Genomic DNA, 26038 nt, shown 5'->3' on the forward strand with positions numbered 1-26038 from the left:
ATGCCCATTGTTTGATGGACCCACACTACTTAGTTTTAGTTTGATGGAGGCTATCACAAGGGGGTGATAACTGCCCACATCTGCTCCTCTTTTCACTTTTACATCCATCAATGGGCATCACCATTTGCAGTTGATCATCATATGGTACATCTGGTTCTTATTTCTGTCATTTGGAGAATATCACGTCAGCTTGTGAATTTCATGATGTTGAAATAGGATTCTGCCAATGACTAGGTCCATTGTACTGCAGTTATCAACAAATCTCTCAGTTTTCATTGATGGTGCCACACCCATGTCTTCCCCTTGCTCTGACATTGTTTGTGTGGTCCTTACCAATGCTGGCATTCAGATCTCCCATGACGATAGGTTGTGGTGTGGTTCTCTCTCTAACTCTGCCTGTAATGTAAGATAGAATTTGTAGTTTACTTCCTCATCACTGTCGTTTGTCTGGGGATAGCACTGAATCAGGGTGATATTATTGTGTTTCCTTTTCAGTGTGGTGCTCAAAGTCTTCTGCTGATGGACTTCCATTCAGTAAGGGACTGCTTCACTCCCCTCCTCAAAAGGATGGCGATGGCCCCATGGCATTGTCCATCATCCTGTCCAGAATACAGCAAAATTCCTCCCAAACCTATTGCTAATCTTCCTGATCTGATCCATCTGCTCTTTCTGACAGCTAGGGTGTATAAACTGTAGCGTCTCACGTCTGCTATGACCTGTGTTCATTTCTCTGTTTCATATATTGTCTGCACATTCCAAAAACCAAGTCTGGTTTTTGTCTTGGTGTTGAGCTCTTCAGTCTTCATACCAGTGGCTTCCTTTGGGCTTTCACCACTAACTCCAAAACCCCAGTAAAAAGAAAAGAAAAGAAAAGAAAAGAACCCTGTGTAAAGAAAAAGGAGGGATTCAGTCTCACCAGGCATAATGCCAAAAGCTTTAGCCCTTTAAGAGCCAAGTCTTGTGCATATTTACATGTTGGGTTTACATCTGATGCAGTTACACTGACCTGCCTGGGTTTTCTCTAACTTCAAAGGGGTAGCCGAGTTAGTCTGTAACAGGAAAAAGTTAAAAAACAACAAATAGACCAGTAGCACCTTAAAGGCTAACAAAACATGTAGATGCTTCAGGGGGTAGCTGAGTTAGTCTGTTACAGAAAAAAACAGTAAGCAAATGGTCTGGTAGCACTTTATAGACTAACAAAACATGTAGATGGTATCATGAGCTTTCGTGGGCACAGCCCACTTCTTCAGATAACTGGAGTTATGATTAGAGGATAAGGAAACTCGAAATAAATAGGAGAAGGGAAGGGGTGGGGAAAAAGATGATCTGTCGTAGATGATGATATGAGCTTTTGATGGGTGCAACCCAAGAGGGTTTTGTTAGTCTTTAAGGTGCTGCTAGTCTGTTGGTTGTTTTTTAGGTTTTGGGGTTTTCTCTGTAAATGGAGTCACGTTGGGTTTTTACTAGTCTGATAAAGTACCTTCGGGGCTACACATCTCTCTTAAAATTCTCTTTTATTTGAATTCCTGTTTCCATATGTAGAGTGCTCAGGAGAGGGGGTAATGTGGAATGACCCTAAACCATCAGTCCTTTCACACATGCACTCCACCCTTATCTCTTTTCCCTTTTGTGGGGTGAGCAGACAATTTCAGCACGTACACACCATTCCCTAGCCTTCCTAGTCCTAAGTGACAGTGAGGGTATGTCAGTTCCCTTTATGTCACTTTCTTCAATTAGAAAACCTCTCTAACTTCTACAAGTCTGCTGTGGCTGACCTCCCTGGAGACTTTGGCAGAAGATGGAGCCGCAACAGCAGGATACAGTTTCATCTCCAAAACCATTTACTCCTGTGGCATTACATTAGGGGTGATTTGGCTTAGGCATTATGTTGCCAGTTAGTCCATTGTATCATTTAACTGTGTTATCTATTGTCATGACAAACTCATCTGACAGTTCATATGTAATCAATGTGTGATAAATAGATTTAAGTTAGATATAGGTAGAGGTACAACTAGGATGGCATCATGGGAGTGTAGAGATTGACAAATAGATAAGAGGAATGAGTGTGTACGGGCTATGTAAGTAAAGCAAGGCTGTAATGCAAGTCCAACAGGCTAAGGCTTGTAAGAGTTTAGCTCAGTGGTGGGCTAATACCTGCCTGCAGGCTGGATCCAGTTTGCCAGGGTTAGCCCATGGTGGGCCACCACTATTATATTTACCTGTCTCTCCTCAGGTATGGATGCTTGCAGTTCCCATTGGCCACAGATCGCCATTCCTGACCAATGGAAGCTGCAGGAAGCAGTGTCCCGATCCGCATGGCTTCCCACAACTCCCATTGGCTGGGAACAGTGATCTGCTGCCATCAGGAGCTGCAAGAAGTCGTACCTGCAGAGATGCAGATAAATATACTGGTGGTGTCCCACTAGGGGCTAACCCTGGTGACCTGCCATCTTGTTGCCCACCCTTGATTTAATTTAATCATGCTAGGCCTCAGGCTTATGGGTGCATGGTATAAGTAGGTGAACTATGACTAACCCTGTACCAGTTAAGTTAGAACAGTGTTTCCCAAATGGTATTCTGTGGAATCCTGGGGTTCCATGAAGTGAAAGTAAGGGTTCTGCGAGAACTTGATCACTCCCCACTCCTCCTCTTAAAGAGACAGAGAGGAGCCTTCTCTGGTTCCTCGCCGGCTTTCAGACACCGCCCCTTCCCTCCCTTCCCTTCCCCTCCCCTCCCCTCCCCTCCCCCGCTTTTTCTTTTTTCTTTGTTTTTGCTCAACAAATTTTCTCCCGGCTGGGCTCCATGGCCCAATAAAATTGGGGAACACTGAGTTAGAAGATTGTGTAAAGAATGTGACAATAGGTGATGGTCAGGAACATGTGCTGCCTGTACCCATTTAGACCACATGACACCTGATTGTAGCATTAGGGAAAGTTCTGCTCTTACTGCAGGTAACCATGGAAACACGTTCACATAGGTACTAATGAGATGCTAATGAAACTAGGGGACAACATGTGAAAAGTGAGGCATCCCAAAATGTGTGCAGTGTGTGGAAGTATAGAGGATTTAGTGATGTGAAGCTGTTGTCAAACAAAGAGCACGGGAAAGAGAGCTGGTTGACTGGATGGGCTATCAATCACTCAGAGAGACAATGGATGGACTTTCTTACCCAGCAAAGGATTCTGGGTAAGGAAGCTCTTTATACATTTCCTTGGCTACAAGTTAAGAGGGAGAGAGAGGGAGAATATTACAGGAGGAAAGATCTGGTGATGGACTTTCAGCCTGTTGGAGGTGTGTTATGGAAGATATGCCTTGTGGATGGGAATGATTTATTTAAAATAAATCCAGTCATTCTTGGTTTTAAATTTGTTCAAAGTGGGTACTGCTGCTTATTGGACAGCCTTGCTGCTCCACTCTGCCCACAGGGGAATAGGCCTCTTGTCTTCCATATACTAGGTAAGTGCCCTAAGATCTAAAGAAGGCTTATCTGGTGAATGTAGCCTTTTAAAAATGCTTGGGGAAAAATGTTCTAGGTTAAACGTGCTGTTTGATCTGCAATAAACTTTTTTTAATTAACTGAAATTGTTCATGACTTTCAGATTTTTTTGTAAGTTGACTGGCTGTATTGAAATGATTTATGTTTTTTTCCCTCCCACTCACTTGTTGTGAAAACATCACCTAACTCTAAAGTTATATGAAAGTAACAAACTACCTCCTTGGAAAGGAACTTGCATGGCCTCTCAGTGCTGGCAGTTTATCCCCTTAATTCTCTTTGCTTAATGTGCCAGTTGTACCCTGATGTCCATTCTTCACCAAGTTCTGCATTTTTTTAGTTCCATAAGCTTGGAACCTTCACAGCTGCCCAGCCCTGCTTTACTCAATGCTATTCTAACACACCACTTCCTGACTTCAGATTCCCTGCATCCCCAACTTCTGTGCTTTGCAGACTATACAAAGCTTAGGAACCCTGGAGGATCATGACTCCACATCCTTTTTATCAAGCATGGCCCTAGGATTCTAACACGTACCTTCTAAGAGGATTATAAGATGCCATTAGGTAGGTTTCACCTTCAGCCAATGCTGTGACCATCTTTGGTGTCTGTTGTTTCTGGATGGTCCTCTTCTCCCATTTGCACACACACTGACCGGGGAGGGGTCCAGGGCTCCCAGCTGCCCTACTGCTACTGTGGCACAATGGCTCATAGAGCCTCAGGCCCTTGAAATCATGGCTGGAGTGCTGGGCAGGGCACTGTGGGGTGGCTCTGAGGGGAGAGGGAGGGCCGTGCAATGGGTGGCACAGAGGGCTGGCTGCTTCCAGCACTGCCCCTTCTGCCCGAGGCCACACCCCTTCAGGGAGTGCAGCACTGCAGCCTGCCCCCTTGTCCAGGGGCTCGCAGAGGCTGTCAGCTCCCCGCCTATCGGTAGTGGCCAGTATTAAACACTTTCAGTGGTCTACAAAAATCAGTGTTGCTGCAAGACAGCGATGTCATGGTGCATTAGCTTATGAACATGAATATACGTAACTCAAAGATGCTTTAGACAAAATATCTCATAGAATCATAGAACACTAGAACTGGAAGGAACCTTGAGTGGCCATCAAGTCCAGTCCCCTGCCCTCACATCAGGACCAAGCAACATCTAGATCCATGGTCACCAACCTGTTGATCGCGATCGATTGGTCGATCCTGGGGGCCCAACCAGTTGATCGCGAGGCTTTCGGGGCTCCCCTGACTGCCTCCCACCCAGGGCCGGTCCACAACATTTTGGCACCTGAGGCGCAGAGCTCAAATGACGCCCCCATGCACCCTCACTTGGGCCAAAACTTTGACAGGTCTCAGTTCTACCTTCTTAGGGTATGTCTACACTACAGCACTAATTCGAACTAAGCTAATCCGAATTAGTGCATCTAGACCTAAAAACTAATTCGAATTAGTGTTTTGCTAATTTGAAATAGCATGTCCACACTGAATGGACCCTGAACCGAAGTTAAGGCTGGCTGGAACCAGTGCCAGCAGGACATCAGGTTAAGACTTAGGGTATGTCTACATTACCCCGCTAGTTCGAACTAGCGGGGGTAATGTAGTCATCCACAGTTGCAAATGAAGCCTGGGATTTGAATTTCCTGGGCTTCATTTGCATGAAGCCGGCCGGCGCCATTTTTAAATGCCGGCTAGTTCGGACTCCGTGCCGCGCGGCTATACGTGGCATGGACTAGCTAGTTCGGATTAGGCTTCTAATCCGCACTAGCTAGTCCGTGCCGCGTGTAGTGTAGACATACCCTTAGAGTGTGGAGCTGCTGCCTCAGGCTAGCCGAGGGCTGTGCTTAAAGGGACCCGACCCCCACCCCAGACAGACAGTTCTCAGGGTTCCCCACTTGCTTGTCTATCTCGATGAGGGATAGCAAAGCAGTCCTGTCTTGGAGTGCCCTGAGTGCCCACACTCGGCACATCACAGCACTCAGCCATCAGCCCGGCTGCACTTGCTGCAGGCTGCCATCCGGGGGAGTCAATCGGGGGTTGTCAGGATCCAGGAGGCCCTGCAGGAGAGCTTCCACCCCGAGGAAGCCGCAGAGCCACCCCAGTCCTCCCCATCGGGGGCTTGTGCCCCATTCCTCCCTCACCTCCTTCCACTTACCCCTCCCTAGCCCCCCTTCCTGATGAAAAATTAAAGGACACGTGTTTTCAAAAATAGAAACTCTCTTTATTTAACAAAACTGGGGGGAGGGGAGATTTAACCTCTGGGGAGACTGGGAAAAGGAGGTGGGAGAGGGGAAGAGAGAGGGTGCGATAGGGGAGGGAGAAACCTGAGAGGAGGGAGCTGGAAGGGGGAAGCCAGGGGAAGAAGGAGGAGGGGAAGTATAAAACTATGGTACGCCATATCTTCAGTACTGTGTACAGATGTGGTCTCCTCACCTCAAAAAAGATATTTTGGCCTTGGAAAGGGTTCAGAAAAGGGCAACTACAATGATTAGGGGTTTGGAATAGGTCCCATATGAAGAGAGGCTAAAGAGACTGGGACTTTTCAGCTTAGAAAAGAGGAGACTGAGGGGGGATATGATAGAGGTCTATAAAATCATGAGTGGTGTGGAGAGGGTAAATAAAGAAAAGTTCTTCATTAGTTCCCATAATAGAAGGACTAGAGGACACCAAATGAAATGAATGGGCAGCAGGTTTAAAACTAATAAGCGAAAATTCTTCGTCACACAGCACATAGTCAACCTGTGGAACTCCTTGCCACAGGAGGCTGTAAAGGTTAGAACTATAGCAGAGTTTACAGAGAAGTTACATAAGTTCATGGAGGTTGGGTCCATAGAGTGCTATTAGCCAGAGGGTAGGAACGGTGTCCCTGGCCTCTGTTTGTGGAAGGCTGGAGATGGATGGCACGAGACAAATTGCTTGGTCATTGTCTTCAGTCCATCCCCTCCGGGGTACCTGTTGATGGCCACTGTCGGCAGACAGGCTACTGGGTGAGATGGACCTTTGGTCTGACCCAGTATGGCCATTCTTATGTTCTTATGTTCTAAGCTCAGGGCTCAGGGTTGGGGGTCTCACTGGACCAACTTGATTTTCATGCAAACCTGCTCCTGGGTTCGCATGTGGCCTTTGGTGGCCAGGTTGGCAGCTATCCTGCCCTAGACGGCTGCATTCCTGTGCCTAGTGCGGAGATAGGTGGATGTTGGAGGCCTCCTCCCAAACCTTGATGAGGTCCACGATCTTCGCACTAGACCAGGCGGGTGCCCACCTCTTGTGGCCCCGGGCAGACTCCTGGGGGCTGCCAGCCTGGTCCTGGGAAGAGGCAGAGAGCTAAGTGGCAGTGGGTGGCTGGCTCATGCCGTGCCAGGTGCAGGGTCTGCTGGCTGGGTGCTGGCAGGCTTGCAACTAGCACAAGCACTGTAGCCAGACCGTGGCCCTTTAAGGGCTCCGGGGCTGGGAGGAGGGCAGAAGAGTTTCCCTGGTTTGGCCCAGAGTGGCCACCAGGGCAACCTGGGAAGGGCTAGCCTCCAACTAGTTTGAATTAATTGGCTACACAGCCCTTAATTCGAACTACTTAATTCGAACTAGGCATTAGTCCTCACAGAATGAGGTTTACCTAGTTTGAATTAAGCGCTCTGCTAGTTCGATTTAAATTCGAACTAGCAGTTTGCATGTATAGACGCTATGAAAGTTAATTCGAACTAACAGCTGTTAGTTCGAATTAACTTTGTAGTGTAGACATACTGTGACGGCGCGTTGGGGGTTCCCCGTCTCCTGCACCCCGAAATGGCACAAACAGACTGCACCAGCCAGTGGAATTGAGGGTGGTTTATTGCTCCTCCAGCACAGCGCAGCACAGATGTAATCTGGTTACAGGAACTGGGCTAGGATGCCTCAGGCCCCCTTGAGATGGGGGAGACTGGGCCCCTAAACTCCAGCCCCTTCCCCTAGGCTCTCCTCCATGCCCTCCGACAGCCAGCAACCAACTCACTAACTTCCAGCCCTGCCCCCCAGCCAGGGCAGCATCCACCTTCCTTTGTTCCTCTCCATGGGGGGTGTCTGGCCACTGGTTCAACAAGTTTGGCATTACCTCTGCCTAGTGAGGTTTTCCCTGCTGGGTCTTGCTCCAGACAGCAGGGGTCACCACAGCCCAGCAAGTACCCCCACTACGTCACACATACCCTTACTGTTCTACTCCTCTCATGGCACTCCACTATCTCTGTGCATCTAGAGCAGAGAGAATACATATGCACCAGCAGCAGACACAATTTTCTACATTCTGGGTCCTAGTGGCACCTCCCCACAGTCTGGCACCTGAGGCCAAAGTTCTGCATTTTTTTAGTTCAAGCTTGGAACCTTCACAGCTGCCTGCTTTACTCGATGCTATTCTAACACACCACTTCCTGACTTCAGATTCCCTGCATCCCCAACTTCTGTGCTTTGCAGGCTATACAAAGCTTAGGAACCCCAGAGGGTCATGACTCCAGATCCTTTTTATCAAGCATGTCCCGTCCAAAACTAAAAAGGCATGGGGTGGTAGAATATAACAGGCTGAGTATGAACACTTCTGAGGGACTCCGTTCAGGGTAAATTGCTCAAAAGCAGGGCTACTTACAGCCCACATCTGAAGTCCTTTCCCATAGGCAACAAACCAGTCACACAGAGCACTTCAGCTGCCAATCTGGCCAGCAGGAGGCCTGACAAGCAAAACCCCTCAGGCACCCCAGCTTTCCTTGTGCCACAATCAGAACCAGACCTTACACACAGGTGAGAGGTCATAAAACCCAATTTCACCACCTCTGAACAGGTTCTCCCGGTCCCAAAAGACCAGCCACAGCCCCAGGCCAATTTATGCCTCAGATCCTACCCACAAAAGCATGCTGGGCCAATCCTTTAGAATCTAAAGGTTTATTAACAAAAAGAAAGAAAAGGTCGAGAGTGAGATTGTTAAAGAGAATACATTACATACATCAATCACCACGTTCTTGATGCAGGCTCTTAGCAGAGATGTTATAAACTGCTAGGTTAAAAGTCTTTGGTGTACATCCTGTACCAGGATGGGTCAGCAAATCCTTCCCGGCTCTCTGTCCCTAGCAAGGATGCCTCTGAAATCAGGAGCAGGATTGAAGACAAGATGGAGATGGCCTCATAGGATTTTTATGTTCTCGGTGCCTCCCAAACTGGAGCTGGTCACATGATCAAGTGACCTGTCTGTGTTTCACATGCAAGTAGCCATTATACACTGGCTGCGCTGCAGGTTTCCAGATGCATTTCTCAGGTGTGTATTGGCAACTCTGAGAGCCATTGTCCAAGAAGCACCGCTAATTAGCACAGCCATTCATTGAACAATCATTCCTCACAATAGGCAGTCCGGGCCCATTGCTCCCTCCCAGACAGAGAACATTTAATATATAAGAACAGAGCCCATATTTATAACTTCACATACAAAAATCATACAGGTATATGAGTAGCATGCATAGAATCAGTACAGCATAAGCTTTCATTTGACACCTCACATGGCCCACTTTGTACAGTACTTGGAGCAAACACCGCCCATGGGTGCAACAGTGATTTGTCTGCTCGGACTAAAATCCAATAACAAGACAGGCGGGCAGCTCTTCCTTAGGTGTTATGAGGAGAGAGTAGGCTGGAAGTTAGGGAGACTTTGCACAGTTCTCCTCATTGATTCTGCATTCTCTGGTTTGTGGTTTAAGGTGTAAGAGCCTTCCATTCTGAACACTGCTGCTCCTTCACTAGTTTACTATTGAGCAAATATAGCTGGCTCATGCTTGTATCTCTGAGGTTAATTTGGGGATGTGTGCATATCTGTATACACTTACACCCCACACATGGAGTATGAATACAGAGTAAGTGCCTCAGAGAAGCGAGGCTCTTGGGCTGTGTTTCTAGCATTACCCCACTCCCTCCAGCCTTTGCACCTTGAACCTATGGAGTCAAATCAGAAGAACCCAGCTCAGAAGCCTACAGGAGTAATTTTGCAAATACTGTTGAGTGAGATGTCACGGCTTGAGAAATTACTCTGTGCTCTGTGGGAAAAGACTGGTCAAACGTCCCTTCAGCCCAGCTCACTGAAGGGCAGGAAGTAAAAAAAAATCACTGTCAATACCCCCAGAGTGGTGTGGTGATAAGACTAATCCCTGGAAGTGAATGGTGACTTCTTTTTATGACTGGGCACTGGGGAAATAACCAGGACTTTCCCTAGACCACATAAGGAGCTGGTGGAGTTAGAACACTGTGGGCAACCAGTGGTCCATTAAATTCTATATGTGACTCATGAGATATTTTGTTTACTGTTGCTCAGGTGCAGGGTTGCCAGATTCTGCTGGCTTCCAGCCATGTAATTTTTTTCCTCCCACAAGTACAGGTTGAACCTCTCTACTCCACACCCTCAGGACCTGACTAGTTTTGAATAAGAGAATTTTCTGGGCCACGGGAGGCCAATATTGTCTACAGCATTACCAACACTTCCACTGCTTACTGGGCTGTTAGAGGACATTTATGGGGTAAACTACAGGTAAATAGCAGAACTGGACACAGAGCTAGGACTGGTGGCTGTAAACAAACTTTATGGGACTGTGGGAAACTTGGCCACACCCATTAAAAGTGGACATCTGACTAACTCAGATCATTCTGTATGATGGATGTTTCTGGATGAGAGAGATCAGGCTTAGAGAGGTTCAAGGTGTATTGCTAAAGTGACACACGTGTAAGGCAAAGGAATGCGCAGATTACACACAACATTAAAACTTGTCTCCAAAATTACTTAGCAGTTGTTACAAGTAACACCTAAGATAACTAATTTTCTGTCAATTGTAGTAAAAACAAGTCTCTCCACTGAAACATCAAGGGCCTGGCTACTTCCTCAATGAAGGTTTACCTGGCAGCAATTTTGCCCTTTCATCCAGGAGAGGCTGGTGGCTTTTGTCTTCACAAGCCCTTTGAAACCTGAGCCTGAAACCCATTTTGGATCTGGTATTTTTCCACTCAAGTTTGGAAGCTTGAAATGAGCAAAGAATTTCTGCTTTTGGAAAAAGGGATATAAGAGTGAGAACCAAACAATAAGGGCAGTTGCTAGATGCCGGAAGACTCCCCGCGGCCCCTACTTACCACCAAAGATGCCTGCTACAAACATAAAAGATAGAGCAGCGGGAAAGATCAGGCCCAACCTAGATGACTTTTTAGATGTTATGGGTAAGAATTGGTATATAACAAGTAACTTACTTTGATCTGACTGTTTTCACTCGCAACCACTTCAATCCATGTGTAGTTTAGCACTTTCGGTAGGTACAGGTAAGGTGACTGATACCAATGCCAATAAATTCCTGCCAGCTCCATGAATATATTTGATTCAGGTAACTTATTTGTGGTTGGGATGCCCACGGTGCACATGCTGCTTTACCAAACACATGCAAGAACAAGGCTCTTGACCTTATTCCTTTATTCAGACATGCAGCAAATCGTTTAATTCAAGCATAAGAATCAGCAAAACCTGGTTCGGAGGCTGAGACAAGGAAGTATTAGAAACGGCAATTAGCCCATGTTTAACTGCTCCACCGTATAGTAATAAATATGAAAAAGAGCAGAGATAAGAGCAAATGACTGCAGAAAAACAACTTCTCCAGAAAGTGCAGATCAGACTCGCACGCCTGTGGTTCCGCCTGCTTGCCAGTTCCTTGCCTGTCTGCATCGATTCTTCCCACAAGCATGGGTGGTTCTGTATTTCCCTTTCCAAGTGGGTCTGAATCTCTGCTCTCCTGTTCTCCCATGACCATCTCAGTCAGCGAGTCTCCTACAATGGGAAAAACAGCAGCCAAATGTAAATATACGTTAGGGGAAATTTTGGACAAGAGCAGAGGCCTGCAGGAGCGTAAACTGGATTTTATTTGCTTGATAGGTTTTTTTTTAATTAAAACTTCAAACCTTTTTCTGTCAGAAAATCTCAGGGTCTGTCCTGGCTCCATGACCATGTGAGGGGGGCCAGAGGTGATGGATGCTTCAGGGCACTGTGTTTACTGCTGAGTTTACATAAAGAACCAAGGTACAGCTTCTTTGTATACACAGTTGCCTCTATGCTGTATATTTGATTAGGATAACATATGCACCATGGTGATGTTGAGCAGTGGTAGGTGTCTTAAAGTTTGTGAATTTAGAATCAAACGTGTCCTGAAACACAATCAGCTTTGGTTCTAAGCCTGCTGGCATGATTGATTTCCTGAGATAAGTGCTCCCTACTGACAGAACCCAGCAACTGGATACGGAACATTCCAAAGTAGGTAACCAAACACCAACCTTGTTTGCTTAGGAGGTCTCTGGATGTTGTTCTAGGTTGCGTGGCGCATTTAAGCAGTCTAATAGCCTTGCGTAAAGGGTGTAGGGGTTTCGCCTTCAGTTGCATTAAAAAGCAGGTCTCCAATATACCCAAAAACATTAGGACAAAGACACCTATGAAAAACATCACTGCAAAACAAGAGGCAAAGGATGTGCTTGATAAACTTACTTCCTCGAGGTCTAGTCACTCTTATCTATAGTAATTCCTCATTTAACACTATAGATATGTTTCAGAAAATGATCGTGTTAAGTGAAAACATGTTATGCAGGGTCAATTTCCCATTGAAAATAATGGAAAAGGTGGGGGTTGTGTTTCAAGTGTTGGTGTCTGTTGGGACCGGGACATAAGGTTGGGGGAGAAAGGGGACTGGGTTACAGCAGGGAGGGGAGGTGTTTGACTCTGGGGAAGTGAAGGGGAGCAGAGGGAAGGGGGATTGGTTTGCCCCTGTGACAGGTCTGCTGGGACCCGCATTGCGTCCGGCGAGGGGGGGGGGTCGCTGGGAAACGGCGCGGTGAGTGGCGAACCCTCCGCTGCTTTGCAGGGAGGTGGGGGAAGCCCCGCGCAGCCGCCGGCAACGGGCCTGATGGGGAAATCGTGCTATTCTGGGGATGGTCGTGTAATTCAAAAAACGTTCCTTAAAAAAAAAATCGTGCTATCGCAAAAACATGTTAAGCGGGTATGTGTTCATTGAGGAATTATTGTACTGTTTTCTCCTGCTTGGTAGAAGAAATATAAGGCCCTAAAGTCCAAAAACTACTCTGAACAGAAACTTCTATTATTACAGCTCTAAAGCAGCGGCTATGTGTTCCTTTTTTTACTGTAGCTGAACAGGTGGCATGGTTGTACTCTGCTCTCTTCCTTAGATCTAGTGCATGTGACTGTTACTCAATAAAGACAAGTACCTATTACGGGTGGGTCATCAGAAGAAGTGGGAATAATATTCTCAAGAATCACAGCTAACACTGACTCTCCAACGATGAGTGTCAGCTGGAAGCTGATCTTGTCTCCATAGGAGCCGGAGCTGAACAAAATAGCCATATCCATTAAGTAGAGCGCACTTGTTGGGAAGATAAGGTTCAAAACGTATAAAATGGGTCGTCTCTTCATGGAGATCTGGGAGGGGGGGAACAAGGCAAACATGAAATGAGACAATGGCCTGGATTAACACTGGTCTTGATGGGATGACACAGACTCTTCCAAAGTTGGTTGGAATTTAAGCTATCAACTCAAAGGTGGGAACAGGCCTCAGTGACCTTCTTCCTCTCTAGTGCAGCCCAAGCTTCAACTACCAGCCTTAAATACTCACATTCGTCCTGTCCCTAGCTTTCTTTCCTTGCTTGCTTACCTTCATTTTCTTCTGGGTCCCTTCCCTCTAACTCCTACTTCCCCTCCTCTTGTAGTCTGACCTTTCTTCCATTTGTCCTGCTGGCTCTTCCTTACCAGCCCATCTCTTTCTAACATCTACTTCCATCCACTCCACCTAACCCCCTTTGCCTTCATTTTGTGCTGAGCCCTAAATTCTTCTGCACACTCTTACTATTTTCCTGGTTGTATCCTCTCTGTGTATATTCATGCACATGTCCATTGAATACATATGCTCTTATCTGGCTGATTTTTTCTTCTAGTCCCCTAAACCCACATATTCAAAATGAAGCAGATGAAAAGTTCCCTCTATTGCAGTAACCTGTCTCACAATGGCCTATGCTAGATATCTTAAAGCAAGAAGAAAATATGTTAGGCCACATCCTCAGCTGATAGAAATTAGTGAAGATCTGGTCCTATAACTGTGTAGTTCTAGATCATGAAGAGTATTTTTTAATCAGCTTTGAAGGAAGCTAGAGACCTGTCAGCATTAGTCTCTGACTCCGTATTTTTCTGACAACATATGAGTGTTGTGCTGTCAAAGATCATTTTGATTAAGCATCATCTGGCTTGTGCAGTGGACTGCTTTGGTTCCATATTCTTTGTGGCCTCGGGAGCATTTGTTAGGAGTGAGATGCTAGGAATTTGGCAGTGGAACTGGTGCCATGAATTGTCTTGGGCCCATGCGCTGCTGGATTTGTGAAACTGCTGCAGTTCTCCTGTTTAGACACGGAAGTTGCATATTTCCCCATGACCTCCTTGAAGAACACAGCACTTGGCACTAGCAGTAGATGGTGCCCGGTTTTTACCTCTGTTGCAGGGGTCAGGCAGGCCTGGCACAATACTCTGAGGGGACACATTTTGAGACCTCTACCTAGAGGCATGCAACATTCACTTTAATCAGATCATTCTGTTTTGGGATGTTAGAGTCCTATAAACTTACTAAAGTAGCAATGCTAAAGCTTGGACATAAGAGAATAATATTTATCTCCCTAAACCTTTTGTTAAAATACTTACCTACTGTATGTTTAATAGAGTGTGTCTGTTTTTTTAAAAAATTCCTTTATGGTAAGAGCTAGGGCCACCAATTCAGTATACTGCTTCCTCTTACCATAGCTTAAAGCAATGTGCTGGTTTGGTTGTGCCAGGACAATAGAATGTGCCTGGAATGGATTGCTTCTCATACAACTAGACAGAAAAGAGACAGAATCACCAGGCAGGTAAAAGGGGCAGTCTGGGGGTGCCCTCCATCCAGGACTGCCTCAACCCCGAACCTCTCACCTCCCAGGTGCCCTTTAAGGGGGGCAGGAGGGCTGAAGTTTCCCCCTCCCTGATTCATAAGGGAATATAGTTGGCTAGTCCCCTTCATCAGGGAGTGAAGGGAAAGTGCACTGTTTGCTCCATCCCTCAGACTGGCTGGGGAGTGCAGGGGGCAGACAAACCTTGAACCCTCCCCCAGCAGTGCCCACTGGAGCTGCAGAAATCATGGAGAGGCACTTTTCACCTGACCCCAAGTTGCTGCGGTGAGAGAGGGCTGAAGTAGTCCTCTCTCCCTGGGACAGCCTCCATACTGAACCCCTCATGCCACCCCACCCCAGAGCAATGATTTAAATGAAGAAAAACAAATATTAATTGAGTTAAGGACCCCAGCAACACCCGGTAAATCTTGTAGTAATTTATAAAGCATTTTGCCTGGTGAGGAATGTCTATTTGTAATTGTGGGTTTTGGTCCTTGTGGAGGGGCATGGTGTCGGCGTGACCCTCCCCGAGGGCCACACAGGGTCCTCCGCCCTTCCCCTCCGGCTTCCCTCACCTGAGGTCTCTTCCCCTTGTGCTCCCTGATCACCCAGGAGCCCTGCCCCGAGTCCAGCAGGGTCGGTCCACACTCAGTAGAGTATTACTGTCGTCCGCGTCAGCGAGGGGAGGTAGGGGGGCTCGGGCCCGCTCTCACTCCGAGCCCTGACCCAGGGCCCTAAGGTCTGGGGGGATGCGGCGCCCCCCCAGCCCTGGTTGGTGTGGGAGGGAGTCCACTAAACACACCAACTCCCTGGGTTCCAATACCCTGCCCTGGGTCGCTTCCTACCTCCCTCGCCGCGTCGCCATGACGGCTTGGTCCCGAGGGTCTCCGCAGACAGGGTCCGAAGTGCCTCTGTCCGTCCGCCCTCCATCCTGCTGTGCGTCTTCTCCCCCCTCGCTCTGGCGACGGCGCTCCTTTTGAGCATCCCGCCACAATGACGTCCTCCGTAGCGGGGCGGGACCGCCTCCTCCGCCGGGGGAAGTTGCCCCGCCACGGCGCCTATGCCGGCCGGTGCCGCAGGGCTGTGTCGGCTCCCCGTTGTTCCTGCCTGGCTAGGGCTGCGACGGCGTGGCCGGGCGCAACTGGTCGGGGCCCTCAAGCCGCGCAGAGCAGGAGCCAGCGCAGAGCCGCCGTTTCGCCCCAGCATGCCGGGGACGGCGCTCGGCTAGTGCGTGTGCTGCCCCATCACAGTCCTGTAAAGATGACTATATTTTGCTTGTGTTGTGGTCATAGCATTCATAGATGAACCCAAATGTTCTGAAGACTTGTGTTTTTGATACATGAATGAATGAATGAATGAATGAATGAATGAAATATATAAGGTGTGGAATACACTGACAATGCAATACCTCATAGGTGATCACAGAAATCCAGTCTTCTTCCCCCACTAACTCTTCATATGATATAATATTTAGCTTTATGAACTTCCATTCCCCACTGGTGAGGAGATAAAGTTTGCTTTGCTTAGTCACAACCTCTGTTGTCTGATTGGACAGGAGTATGATGTCCCCTGTTTGGAGAAAGAAAGTGAAAACACAGTGCTTTAAAGGTGTTTCCTCTCTCAGGGTAAGGAATTCAAATCACTGGAACACGCCAGGTGTGTATTTAGAAGGCGCGGGGGGGGGGGGGGGGGGGGAGAGAAAGTGAAGGCCCCTTTCAGTGGGAAAGTTGCAGCTCTTGTGTATTTGGAGCTTGATTCTTATTTACGGTAAACAGGGAATGGTTTCATTGAAATAATTGGAGTTATACCAGTATGAGATCAGAATCCAGCCAAGTGTTCACTGCTTAAATGGGAACAAATGTCTGCAGACAGTTGGAGTTTTATAACTTCATTGGTCTTGGCTACTTGATTACATTGTGTCTCCCATCTTAAGGCCTTGATCCAAATCCTACTGAAGCCAGTGGGAATCTTTCCGTCGATGGAGCCATGTAGATTTGTTTATTGGGCAAAGGGAAATGAAGCCATGATGTAAATAATCACAGCTTCATTTAAATGTAAATAGCTGATCAGCTGTTTGTCGGCTCAGCACGCTAGTCTGGATGCTCCCCTGTCGACATCAAAGGCATTTGTCGACCTCCTCAGTAAACCTCATCCCACAGGCATACCAGGGAGGTCAACAAATGCCTTTGATGTCGACGGGGGAGCATCCAGACTAGCGCGTTGAGCCGACAAACAGCTGATCAGCTGTTTTTTGGCTCAGTGCGGCAGCCATTTAAATTTAAATGAAACAGCTATTATTTGCCTACGACCCTAATCTACATTGACGGAGCCATGTAGTGTAGACACACCCTTAGAGGAGCCGTGTGGAGGGTCTGTCTTTCCTGTGCTTCCATGAATACGTGGGAGTAGCTCTTATCCTCTTCACAGACTGACTACGGTGGCCATTGAGGAAATGAAACATTTTCCTGAGAAAAATATCCAGAGCTCAATACCAAGATGGTTTCCCTGGAATGCTTCCCTCCCTGTTGTGAACTGGTCTGGTTTAATACTTGCACTCCTAGCCACTGTTTCCCTCTTCATAGCAAAACAAGCTGCCTTTCTGGATGAGCTGCTTTAGCGAAACACATGTTATTGGGCTCAAGACAAGGTTAACTGTGTGACATTTAGTAGCCTGTGATACACAGAATGCCAGACTAGATGATCTAATGGCTCCTTCAGTTTTTAAACTCTAGGAAAGTCATGAAACATTTTCTATCTTAGTTTAACAAAGGCAATTGTTTTTCAAGTGTAACAGAATTATTAGACTAGTTCTAGTTAAATGGAAACCAGTGCTGAGCAAACAATAAAAGATCATGCTTTATAGTAAGTCTTGCCTCTAAGAAAACATGTCGCAGCTAATGCAGATTTAGCCTGGAACTCAAATCTCTAATCTTGGGTTCCATCTTGCAGCCCTTTTTACTACTGTGAGTACTCCTACCAACTTAAATCTGAATTGTGTTTTTAATTTAGACCTTCATGCATGATTTAAGGACTAGATCTTGTAAATTCAAGTAATCCCTATTGCAGTCAGTGGGACGAGACATTTGACTAAACTGACCACTCCTGGAAGGCTTGAAGGGGAAGATCCTAGATTCTTCCAGAGCTTTACACACAAGACTCCATAGTGGGAAATCATACTATGGCCCAGTTTCCCTCTTGCACTGTAATTTTTTTAAACTCAGGGAATGCTATTGATTAGTGAACATAAAAATTAAAGAAAAAGTCTGGTAGCACTTTAAAGGCTAACGAAACATGTAGGTGGTATCATGAGCTTTCATGGGCACAACCCACTTCTTCAGATGACCAGAGAGTTGGATGTGCAGAACCAAAAATAAATAGGGAAAGAGGAATGGGGGAGGAGAGAGAGAAAAAATTGGGGGGGGGGGCTGGAGGGGAGGCAGTGGGTATATAAATATCAAAGGGAAAGCTGAGCAGTAATGTAACAGGCAAAACTGTCTATAAGCACCTAAAAATTCAAGAGCAGATCAGACCTGTGATCCAGCTAGTCCATTCTGTGTCTGCGGACAGTGGCCAGCAACAACAAATCCAATGTAGCTGTAGTAAATGTGAGTAAAAATGGACATACCTGAATTCATAAATGGGAAGATGGTTATCTGGCACATCTGGGTATCAAATGGAAACTTGTTCATCTCCAAGTTGCATGCTATGGTGACACGGTGCTGCTGGGTTGTATGAATGGTGCCATTGTGAATGATGTTCAGAAAGGACCTGCTCAGTGTTTTCTCTTCATCCACTCTGAAGAAACCAACGATTCAGCAAAAACAAACAGTAAAATGACCAAATAGTCACTGCAGATCGAAGTCACTGCAGATCGAAGTCACTATTTTATTTGCAACTCGCTATTTGTCTGACTTTGACTGGTCAGTGACCCTATCTATGTACAACAAGAAATGGAAGAGAAAGGGTGAGTGACAGTGAGTAACAAGTCAGGCCCGTACATAGGGGGTGGGTGGGAAAGGATGAATGCATCAGTCCCATGGTTCCCCAAGTAAGCATGAGGCTGGAGCAGTGTGTTATCCCAGCCTCTCTCGCCCATGCTCCGGCCAATCCAGGGAAAGGTAGGAGCGGCACGCTGCCTCAGTCTCCCTCCCTCCTCTGTGTTCCGACTGGGGGAAGGCTGGGCCTGATTTTCTGCCCCACCTCCAGGAGTGGAACCGAGGGCAAAGCTGGGCGGCCACCAACTCCTCCTATGGCTTGCGCCCCCCCCCCCCCCCGAAAGTCCTGAGTATGAGTCTGCAAGAGATGAAAGATTTAAAAACAAGGGAGAACAACAACAAAACTGGGAGAAAACAGGAAGAGAGAAAACAAGCAGAGAACGGATAGGCCAGCATGTAGGTAAGAGCAGAATCAGGCCTTGTGTGGTCATGCGCATCTGTAACACGCATACCCAGTGGGTGTGCTTCACTGTTCCATGTAGCGGCACTTAGACCATGTACAGTGAGCTCTCCAGCCTAAGCTGAGAGGCAGCTGGTTTTATAGTTCAAACTGTAGAGGCTCCTACACCACGCTCTTGAGATCCCCTGTTTAGTTCTGCCTGCAGGCGGTTACACTTGCTCTTACTGCTTGACAAATAATCATTAATAATTAACCCTTTTGGAACAATACCAACTGTAATAGTACTGCAGGCAGCTCATGGTCCTCCAGAATGAATAGTGATAGCCACTAAGATATATTGTGAAAGTCTCTCTTTCTTTGATTGGCTTCCCTGACTGTCAGATAGTTTGCCCATAGCCTACACATGCTGTAGTAGTGCCCTCTCACACAGGGACTAAACTCTCTCCCTGATCCCCATTTTAATTAATCAATGTTTTCTTACTGCTATGAGATAAATTACATGACTCTCAGCTATTGCCCATTACCACAAAAAAAAAAAAAAAAATCATCCTCCAAAACCTTTGTTTATATGAGTACCAGTAATCCTCACTCCAGTGAATTAGTCCCATTGATTTCAGCGGCACCAATCATGCCCCTTGTAATTATCTGTCATAAGGAAGTGAATTAAAATCAGCTAAGGAGAGTCTTACTGTTCATAAATGCCGATATATGGGGACCACAATGTATCCACTGGCAGAATGAGTTTGGAAATGTTACAGAACTCCTGAGGATTCCATGTTGCAAAGACATTTTCCCACTTCTAGAGGAAAGAAAAATCACAAATGGAACCAATGTTTGGACTCACAGCACATAGGAAATGGCTTTGATTTTACAGAAAAGGGCTCTTACCATGGTCACCAAGAAATAGACAGTGACAGTCTGTAGCTTTTCAACCTACAGAAGCAAAATGGGACGTGGTTAGCACGATTCCATTAAGGTAGGGATGGCGCTTGTCAGTTGGTTGGTCTTTTTCTTACAATATCATGATGGGTATCACAGATATGGGAAAATCAGGTCAGGTCAATGACTTATTATTTTTGGTCTTACAAACTGAAGAGTAGAATGGAAGGATAAATGTTTGGAAAAAATAATTGCCTGATAGGATACACCTGGCTGTGTAAATCTGGTCTGGGAGAGGATCCAGAACAGAACAGCAGAATGGGAGAAAAATTGCAACAAGGCTCAAGGAAATATAGTCTACAGAATCCAATACCTGATATATAAGGAGGGTAAAACCCAATAAGAGTTACCAGGTCTCTCCTTACTCTCCCACTCTACTTTGCTTTAACACTGGATAATAATGTGGATTCACAGCACCCAGGCAGGCTAAGCAGAGAGTGGTGTTTCCCTTGTAAAAGGCTTTTTTTTTGGAGGAAAAAGAAAGAAGTTCTGATGAAATCCAAATCAAGGACCAAATTCCTGAATATTCTTGGACAACTTTGCATTGCTTTGGCAACAAATTGCACCTTAACTATCCAATTACAAAGCAGGTAGGAGGCTGCTAGAGAAATGAATCTTGCCCTGTACTGTGATCTTTTAGGCTATGTCTACACTGGCCCCTTTTCCGGAAGGGGCATGTAAATTTCACTAGTCGTCGTAGGGAAATCCGCGGCATTTAAATATCCCCCGCGGCATTTAAATAAAAATGTCCGCCGCTTTTTTCCGGCTTTTAAAAAAGCCGGAAAAGAGCGTCTAGACTGGCCCCGATCCTCCGGAAAAAGTGCCCTTTTCCGGAGGCTCTTATTCTTACTTCAAAGTCTTATTCTTACTTCAAAGTCTTACTTCAAAGTAAGAATAAGAGCCTCCGGAAAAGGGCACTTTTTCCGGAGGATCGGGGCCAGTCTAGACGCTCTTTTCCGGCTTTTTTAAAAGCCGGAAAAAAGCGGCGGACATTTTTATTTAAATGCCGCGGGGGATATTTAAATCCCCCGCGGATTTCCCTACGACGACTCGTGAAATTTACATGCCCCTTCCGGAAAAGGGGCCAGTGTAGACGTAGCCTTAGAGTTCATTTTAATGTGACACCTGTTTAACATTGGGTGAGCATTAAAGAGATTTTAAACAATACCCCCATCTGTGTGAATGTGACAAACTATTTTACATCTGGAGCCTCCCTATATACATTGCTCTGGATTATGCTTTCAGACCACAGCCATAAAGTCTTTAGAAGATCTAAGGTGTATAGCATCAAACTTTTCACATGAGTAGCTGTGATCAGTGGATTTACTCCTGATATGGACTGGCCAGAGAAAGAGAAAAATTACTCACTCACTCATGGGTCATCAGCTGCCTCAACATCTCACTTTCCACAAAATTTCCCACTATAAAACTAATAACATTTGTTTCCTTACCACTGAGAGGATGGAAAACAATAAAAATTCTATCTCCACTTTCAACGGCTCTTTCCAATTTTTCTTGGGTATTGTATGTAGCATGGGTGCCTTTTCATAAGAGATATTCAAGTAGTGAATGACATCATCATACGTACAGAGCTGTTCTGGGGTAGCACCTGTGGAAATAAAATGAAAGTTGAGTTACATTTAAATTCATTTTAATAGAGCAATACTGGCAGGATGTCAACATATACCACACACCCAGACTACGAATGGGAATGCACATCAGAGGATAAAGACATTGTGCCATAGCTACTAGAAAACCACAGTCAGATCTTTTCCCTTTCACACTGGTGGAACTAGGGTGCCCGTCTTAATCTTCCTAATGCATATATGAGAATCTAAATGACTCAGGTGTAATCTGGTTGTTTTTCCCCTGGTCTTACTATAAATGTAACTTACCTGTTGCCAAAGACACAGTGAGAATGGCTAAGAAGGCTTCCCACATCTTCCCCCTTTTCCTAATGAAGCAAGTGGTAGAACTGACGCTACCAAGAGTTGCCTGTGGCTATTTGCTGAGGTGCTGGTGATTTGATATTAATCAGTGCAGGGAGAAAGCTGATGTAATTGAAGGCTAGGTTTTTTTTAATGAAGAATTCAATGATAATGGGTTGATGCACTCAGCTGGCTCTTGGGATCTGCCTGGCAAATTACTGTTAATGATATTGATGTTATAGGGCCAGTGCTGCAGTAGGAATCATTTGCTTTAACTTCATGGATTCCACACTCCACCCCCAAAAAAAGAACTTATGCAGAGAAAAGGGAAGGATTCAGTATCACCAAGCATAATGCTAAAAGCATTAGCCCTTTAAGAGCCAAGTCTTGTGCATGTTTATGTGTTAAATCTGATGCAGTTCCATTTCTCTGGAAATAGAGTCACTCTAGGTTTTTACTTGTCTGATAAAGCAACATTTGGGGCTACACAACTCACTTAAAATTCTCTTGTGTTTGAATTCCTGTTCCCATATGTGGGTTGCTCAGGCGAGGGGGGTGGTGAGTGACCCTGTGGTAGAACTTCTCCATTTTCTAGCCATCAGTCCTTTCGCACATTCATCTGCACTCTCGTTTCTTTTTCCTTTTGTGGGGTGAGCAGACAATTTCAGCACATGCACATCATTCCCTAGCCTTGCTAGCCCTAATTGACAGTGAGGGTTCATCACTGTCCTTCATGTCACTTTTTTCAGTTAAAACCCCCTCTAACATCTGCTGTGATTGAACCGTGGGTGACTTTGGAACAAGCCGGAGAGGCAACAGCAGGATACAGCATGAGCTCCAAAATCATTTAATTCCATGGAATTACATTAGGGGTGATTTGGCCAAGGCATTATGCAGCCAGTTAGTTCATTGTATCATTTAACTGTGCTATCTGTTGTCATGGCAGACTCATCTGGTAGCCCATATGGAATCAAAGTGTGATACATAGATTTAAGTTATAGGTATAAGTTGAGTTACAAGTAGGATTGTATCAGCGGCGTGTGAAATTTACTAGTGAATAAGAGTGAGGCGTGTGTATTGGGTATATTAAAAAAGCAAGGCTGTAATGCAAGGTCTACACAGGCTAAGGCACATAAGTTTAACTTAGTTATGCTAGGCCTCAGGCTTAAGGAGGTGTGCTTCAAGTAGGCGATCTATGACTAATCGTGTGTCTGTCAATTTACAAACTTATGTAAAGAATGGGCCAGTAGGCGATGGTCAGGAAAATATGCTGTTTGTACCTGTCTAAGCACAAAGTTAGACAAACACTGTTGGGAATGGTCTAGATCCCAGGTGGGGAACCTCAGGCCCAAACTGGATCTAGCCCCCAATGCTCAGTGCTCCCCCCCATCCCAAATCGGAGAGTCTGTGCTGGTGCTCCAGTGCCCCGATGCCCCACCGTGAGGCTGGAGCACATAGAATCTATCTGCCTCCCCCCCAGCCTCTGATGTGCGCAGAAAATGTGGGGAGTGTCTTTCTCCTGCACAGTCGGGGGCCACATCAGCAAGGGTTTTTTATTTTATTTTTGCTCCTCACTTCTGTGAGCCCCCAACTGATTTTTTTCTATGAGTCAGCAGCCCCTGACCCAAAAGAGGTTTCCCTCTTCTGGTCTAGATGGTCTATGATCCTGCCATGTGTGCAAGGGACTGGACTTGATGACCTCAAGGTATTTTCAAATCCTATTTATTCTATGATTCTATGATTGAAACATCAGGGAAAATTCTGCTCTTATTTCAGGTTACCATGGGAACATGTTTACATAGATACTAATGAGATGCTAATGAGACTAAGGGGAACTAAGGGGACAACCTATGAAAAGCAGGAAATCCCAAAATGTATGGGGTGTAGTGGGATGATGTTCTTGTCAAACCAGGATTAGGGGAAAGGACACTTTGTTGGCTGGATGGTTTGTCAGTCTCCTGGAGAGATAAAGATGGGACTTCCTTTCCCTGAAAAGGGTTCTGGGTAGGAAAGTCCTCTACAAATATCCTTGGCTTCTACATCAGCCAGTGTGAGTGTTTTAGTGTTAGAGTGACAGGAGGGAAAAGTTGGGAATGCTATCTATGGCCTTTGGAGGTATGCTCTGGAAAGTAGTCCTTCTTGTTGAGATGACTTAGTTATTTAAATAAATCCATGCTTTTTTTATTTTAAAATTTTGTCCCAAGAGGGTCCTGCTGCTTATTGGACAGTCTTGCTTTTGCACTCTGCCACAGGGGACTTGACCACCTGGTCTTCCATATCCTAGTTAAGCACCTTTAGAATTAAGGATGGCCGTCTTTTGGCTGTTTTATTAATGTAGCCCTTTGAAGATGCTTGGGAGCAAAACACTCTGGGTTAAAGATGTTTTATTTGCTCTGAAATACACTTTTTGATTCACTGCAATAAACCCACTGGATCTTTTCGCACAACCAGCTAATGGAAAAATCTGTCACTCGCTGTAAAAACATCACCTGCTCTAGTTCTGAAAGTTGTAGGAAATTAAAAAACGACCTTCCTGGTAAGACAGTGACATGGTCCTTCAGTGCCGACACTTTATCCCACTTAATTCCCACTGCTTAAACTAAAGTGCCAGCTCTATCCTGATGCTCATTCTTCACTGCTCCCTGTACTGTTTAGGTTTCATAGGCTTGGTGCTTTCACAACTGCCAGCCCTGCTTTACACAGTGCAGCCCTAAAGCACCTCCCTCTTGCCTTCAGATTCCCTGCACCCGAACTTCTGTGCTTCACAGGCTATAAAAGCTTGGGAAACCCCAAAAGGTCATGACCCCTGTCCCACACTGCTCCTGTTCCTGGCCAAAGGGAGCAGTGTCTATGGGGCCACTGCATGCAGGCAATAGTGGTAGTATATGAAGAGGCTTCTGTTGCTCTCTCCCTCATCTCATTGGGGCTGGCCTGCACATTGCAGGGATGGCACATGCCTGCGCTGTGTCTAGCCAGTGGAGCATGGGGCCAGCAGGACAGGGATTCCCAGCAGATCCCGGGTTCTGCAGAAAGCTGCAGAGAGCCCGGGATCAGCTGGGGACTCTCCACGCTCCGAGTGTCATTTCAAAGTGGCATCACAACATGGAGCCTGGGCTCAGCAGGGGATTCTGAGTCCCCCACTGCCCTCAGGCTCCATGAGGGTGCTTCCGCTTTGAAATGCACAAGAGCCTCCACTGGGGACTCTTGTTCATTTCCAATCTGGCATGCCACGTGCAGCCCAGGGCCAGCGGGAAGTCCTGCTGACTCTGGGCCCCGCGTGCCGGAATTCTGCATTTCCTCGTTTGAATTCCTGCTGGGGCTCTTGTACATTTTAAAGGAGGAATGCAGAAGTGCCTATCAACTGGTCGAGTAGTTGATGGAAATTCCATCGACTACTCGACTAGTAAATTACTCATTAGTTAACATCCCTAGTGCCCAGCCAGGGGTGTCCTTCCATCTGCAGCATCTGAGGCATCTGGGACTGGCCTTTTCTGCTCTCAGGTTGATGCCTTGAAAAGATGAAACTAGCATCAAAGCAGCCCATGCATGGCAGAGGTTAAACTGAGTGTGGCTGGAAAAGTGGGTAAGTCCCAAGAGCACCATAAACTGTAAGATCAGGGCCAGATCTGCTCCTCCCCCATTGGTAGTCAATGTAATATGGGCTGGGATAGTGTCACTTTACTCAGCAGAGATGCCCACGCCTGGGCTACGTCTACACTGGCACCCTTTTCCGGAAATCCTTAAAACAGAACAATTTTCCATTATAAGTATTTCTGGAAAAAGAGCGTCTACATTGGCAGGATGCTTTTCCGGAAAAGCCCTTTTTCTGGAAAAGCGTCCATGGCCAATGTAGACATGCTTTTCCAGAAAAAAGCCCCGATCGTCATTTTCGCGATCGGGGCTTTTTTCCGGAAAAGACTACTGGGCTGTCTACACTGGCCCTTTTCTGGAACAGTGTTCCGGAATAAGGACTTATGCCCGAGTGTGAGCAGCGTAGCTTTTCCGGAATAGCGGCTGATTTTGTACAGTAGAGCGTCGTTGCTTTTCCGGAAATTCAAGGGCCAGTATAGACAGCTCGCAGCTTATTCCGGAAAAGCGGCTGATTTTCCGGAATAAGTGGCCCAGTGTAGACACAGCCCTGATGTATCTACACAGCACCGTAACATCCCTAGTGTTTTTTGAGCCATGCAAAGTGTGTATTTTATTTCAAAATAGCTTATTTTGTCATTTGGTGCTGTCTACACAGTGCCAAATTCCAAATTTCAGCGCTAGTCCGAAGCCTCCCTTACTCCTTGTAGAATGAGTTTACAGGGAGGTCGGAAGAGCAAGTCTAAACTAACAGACTTGCTGAGA

General features: G+C 46.2%; 1 protein-coding gene across 2 annotated transcripts; it reads right to left on the reverse strand.

The window, feature by feature from the left end:
* Positions 1–10917: 10917 nt before the first annotated feature.
* LOC102460885 (5-hydroxytryptamine receptor 3A-like) lies at positions 10918–21776 on the reverse strand. 2 transcript variants are annotated; one of them, XM_025178122.2, is made up of 9 exons: positions 21653–21776; positions 21209–21366; positions 19707–19751; positions 19508–19617; positions 18049–18218; positions 15832–15992; positions 12726–12936; positions 11784–11951; positions 10918–11283 (listed from the first exon to the last, which is right to left on the reverse strand). In XM_025178122.2, the coding sequence occupies exons 1-9, from the start codon at positions 21696–21698 to the stop codon at positions 11036–11038; spliced, it is 1317 nt and encodes a 438-aa protein (XP_025033907.2). In that variant the 5' UTR covers positions 21699–21776; the 3' UTR covers positions 10918–11035. The 2 variants fall into 2 exon arrangements, with proteins under 2 accessions (XP_025033907.2, XP_075760374.1); XM_075904259.1 differs by lacking the exon at positions 21653–21776 and adding an exon at positions 21452–21588.
* Positions 21777–26038: the final 4262 nt, after the last annotated feature.

This window comes from Pelodiscus sinensis, chromosome 20 (assembly GCF_049634645.1).
Source record: "Pelodiscus sinensis isolate JC-2024 chromosome 20, ASM4963464v1, whole genome shotgun sequence".
Classification (NCBI taxonomy): Eukaryota; Metazoa; Chordata; order Testudines; family Trionychidae; genus Pelodiscus; species Pelodiscus sinensis.

Bases quoted from the DNA above. Each gene is read 5' to 3' on its own strand.
- LOC102460885 (XM_075904259.1), bottom strand. From the start codon at position 21,500: ATGGCACAATGTCTTTATCCTCTGATGTGCATTCCCATTCGTAGTCTG. The intron at 21,367-21,451 runs GTGTGTGGTATA...TTATTTCCACAG, and splicing joins CATTCCCATTCGTAGTCTGG to GTGCTACCCCAGAACAGCTC. The intron at 11,952-12,725 runs GTACTTGTCTTT...CTTGTTTTGCAG, and splicing joins TGATGACCCACCCGTAATAG to TGATGTTTTTCATAGGTGTC.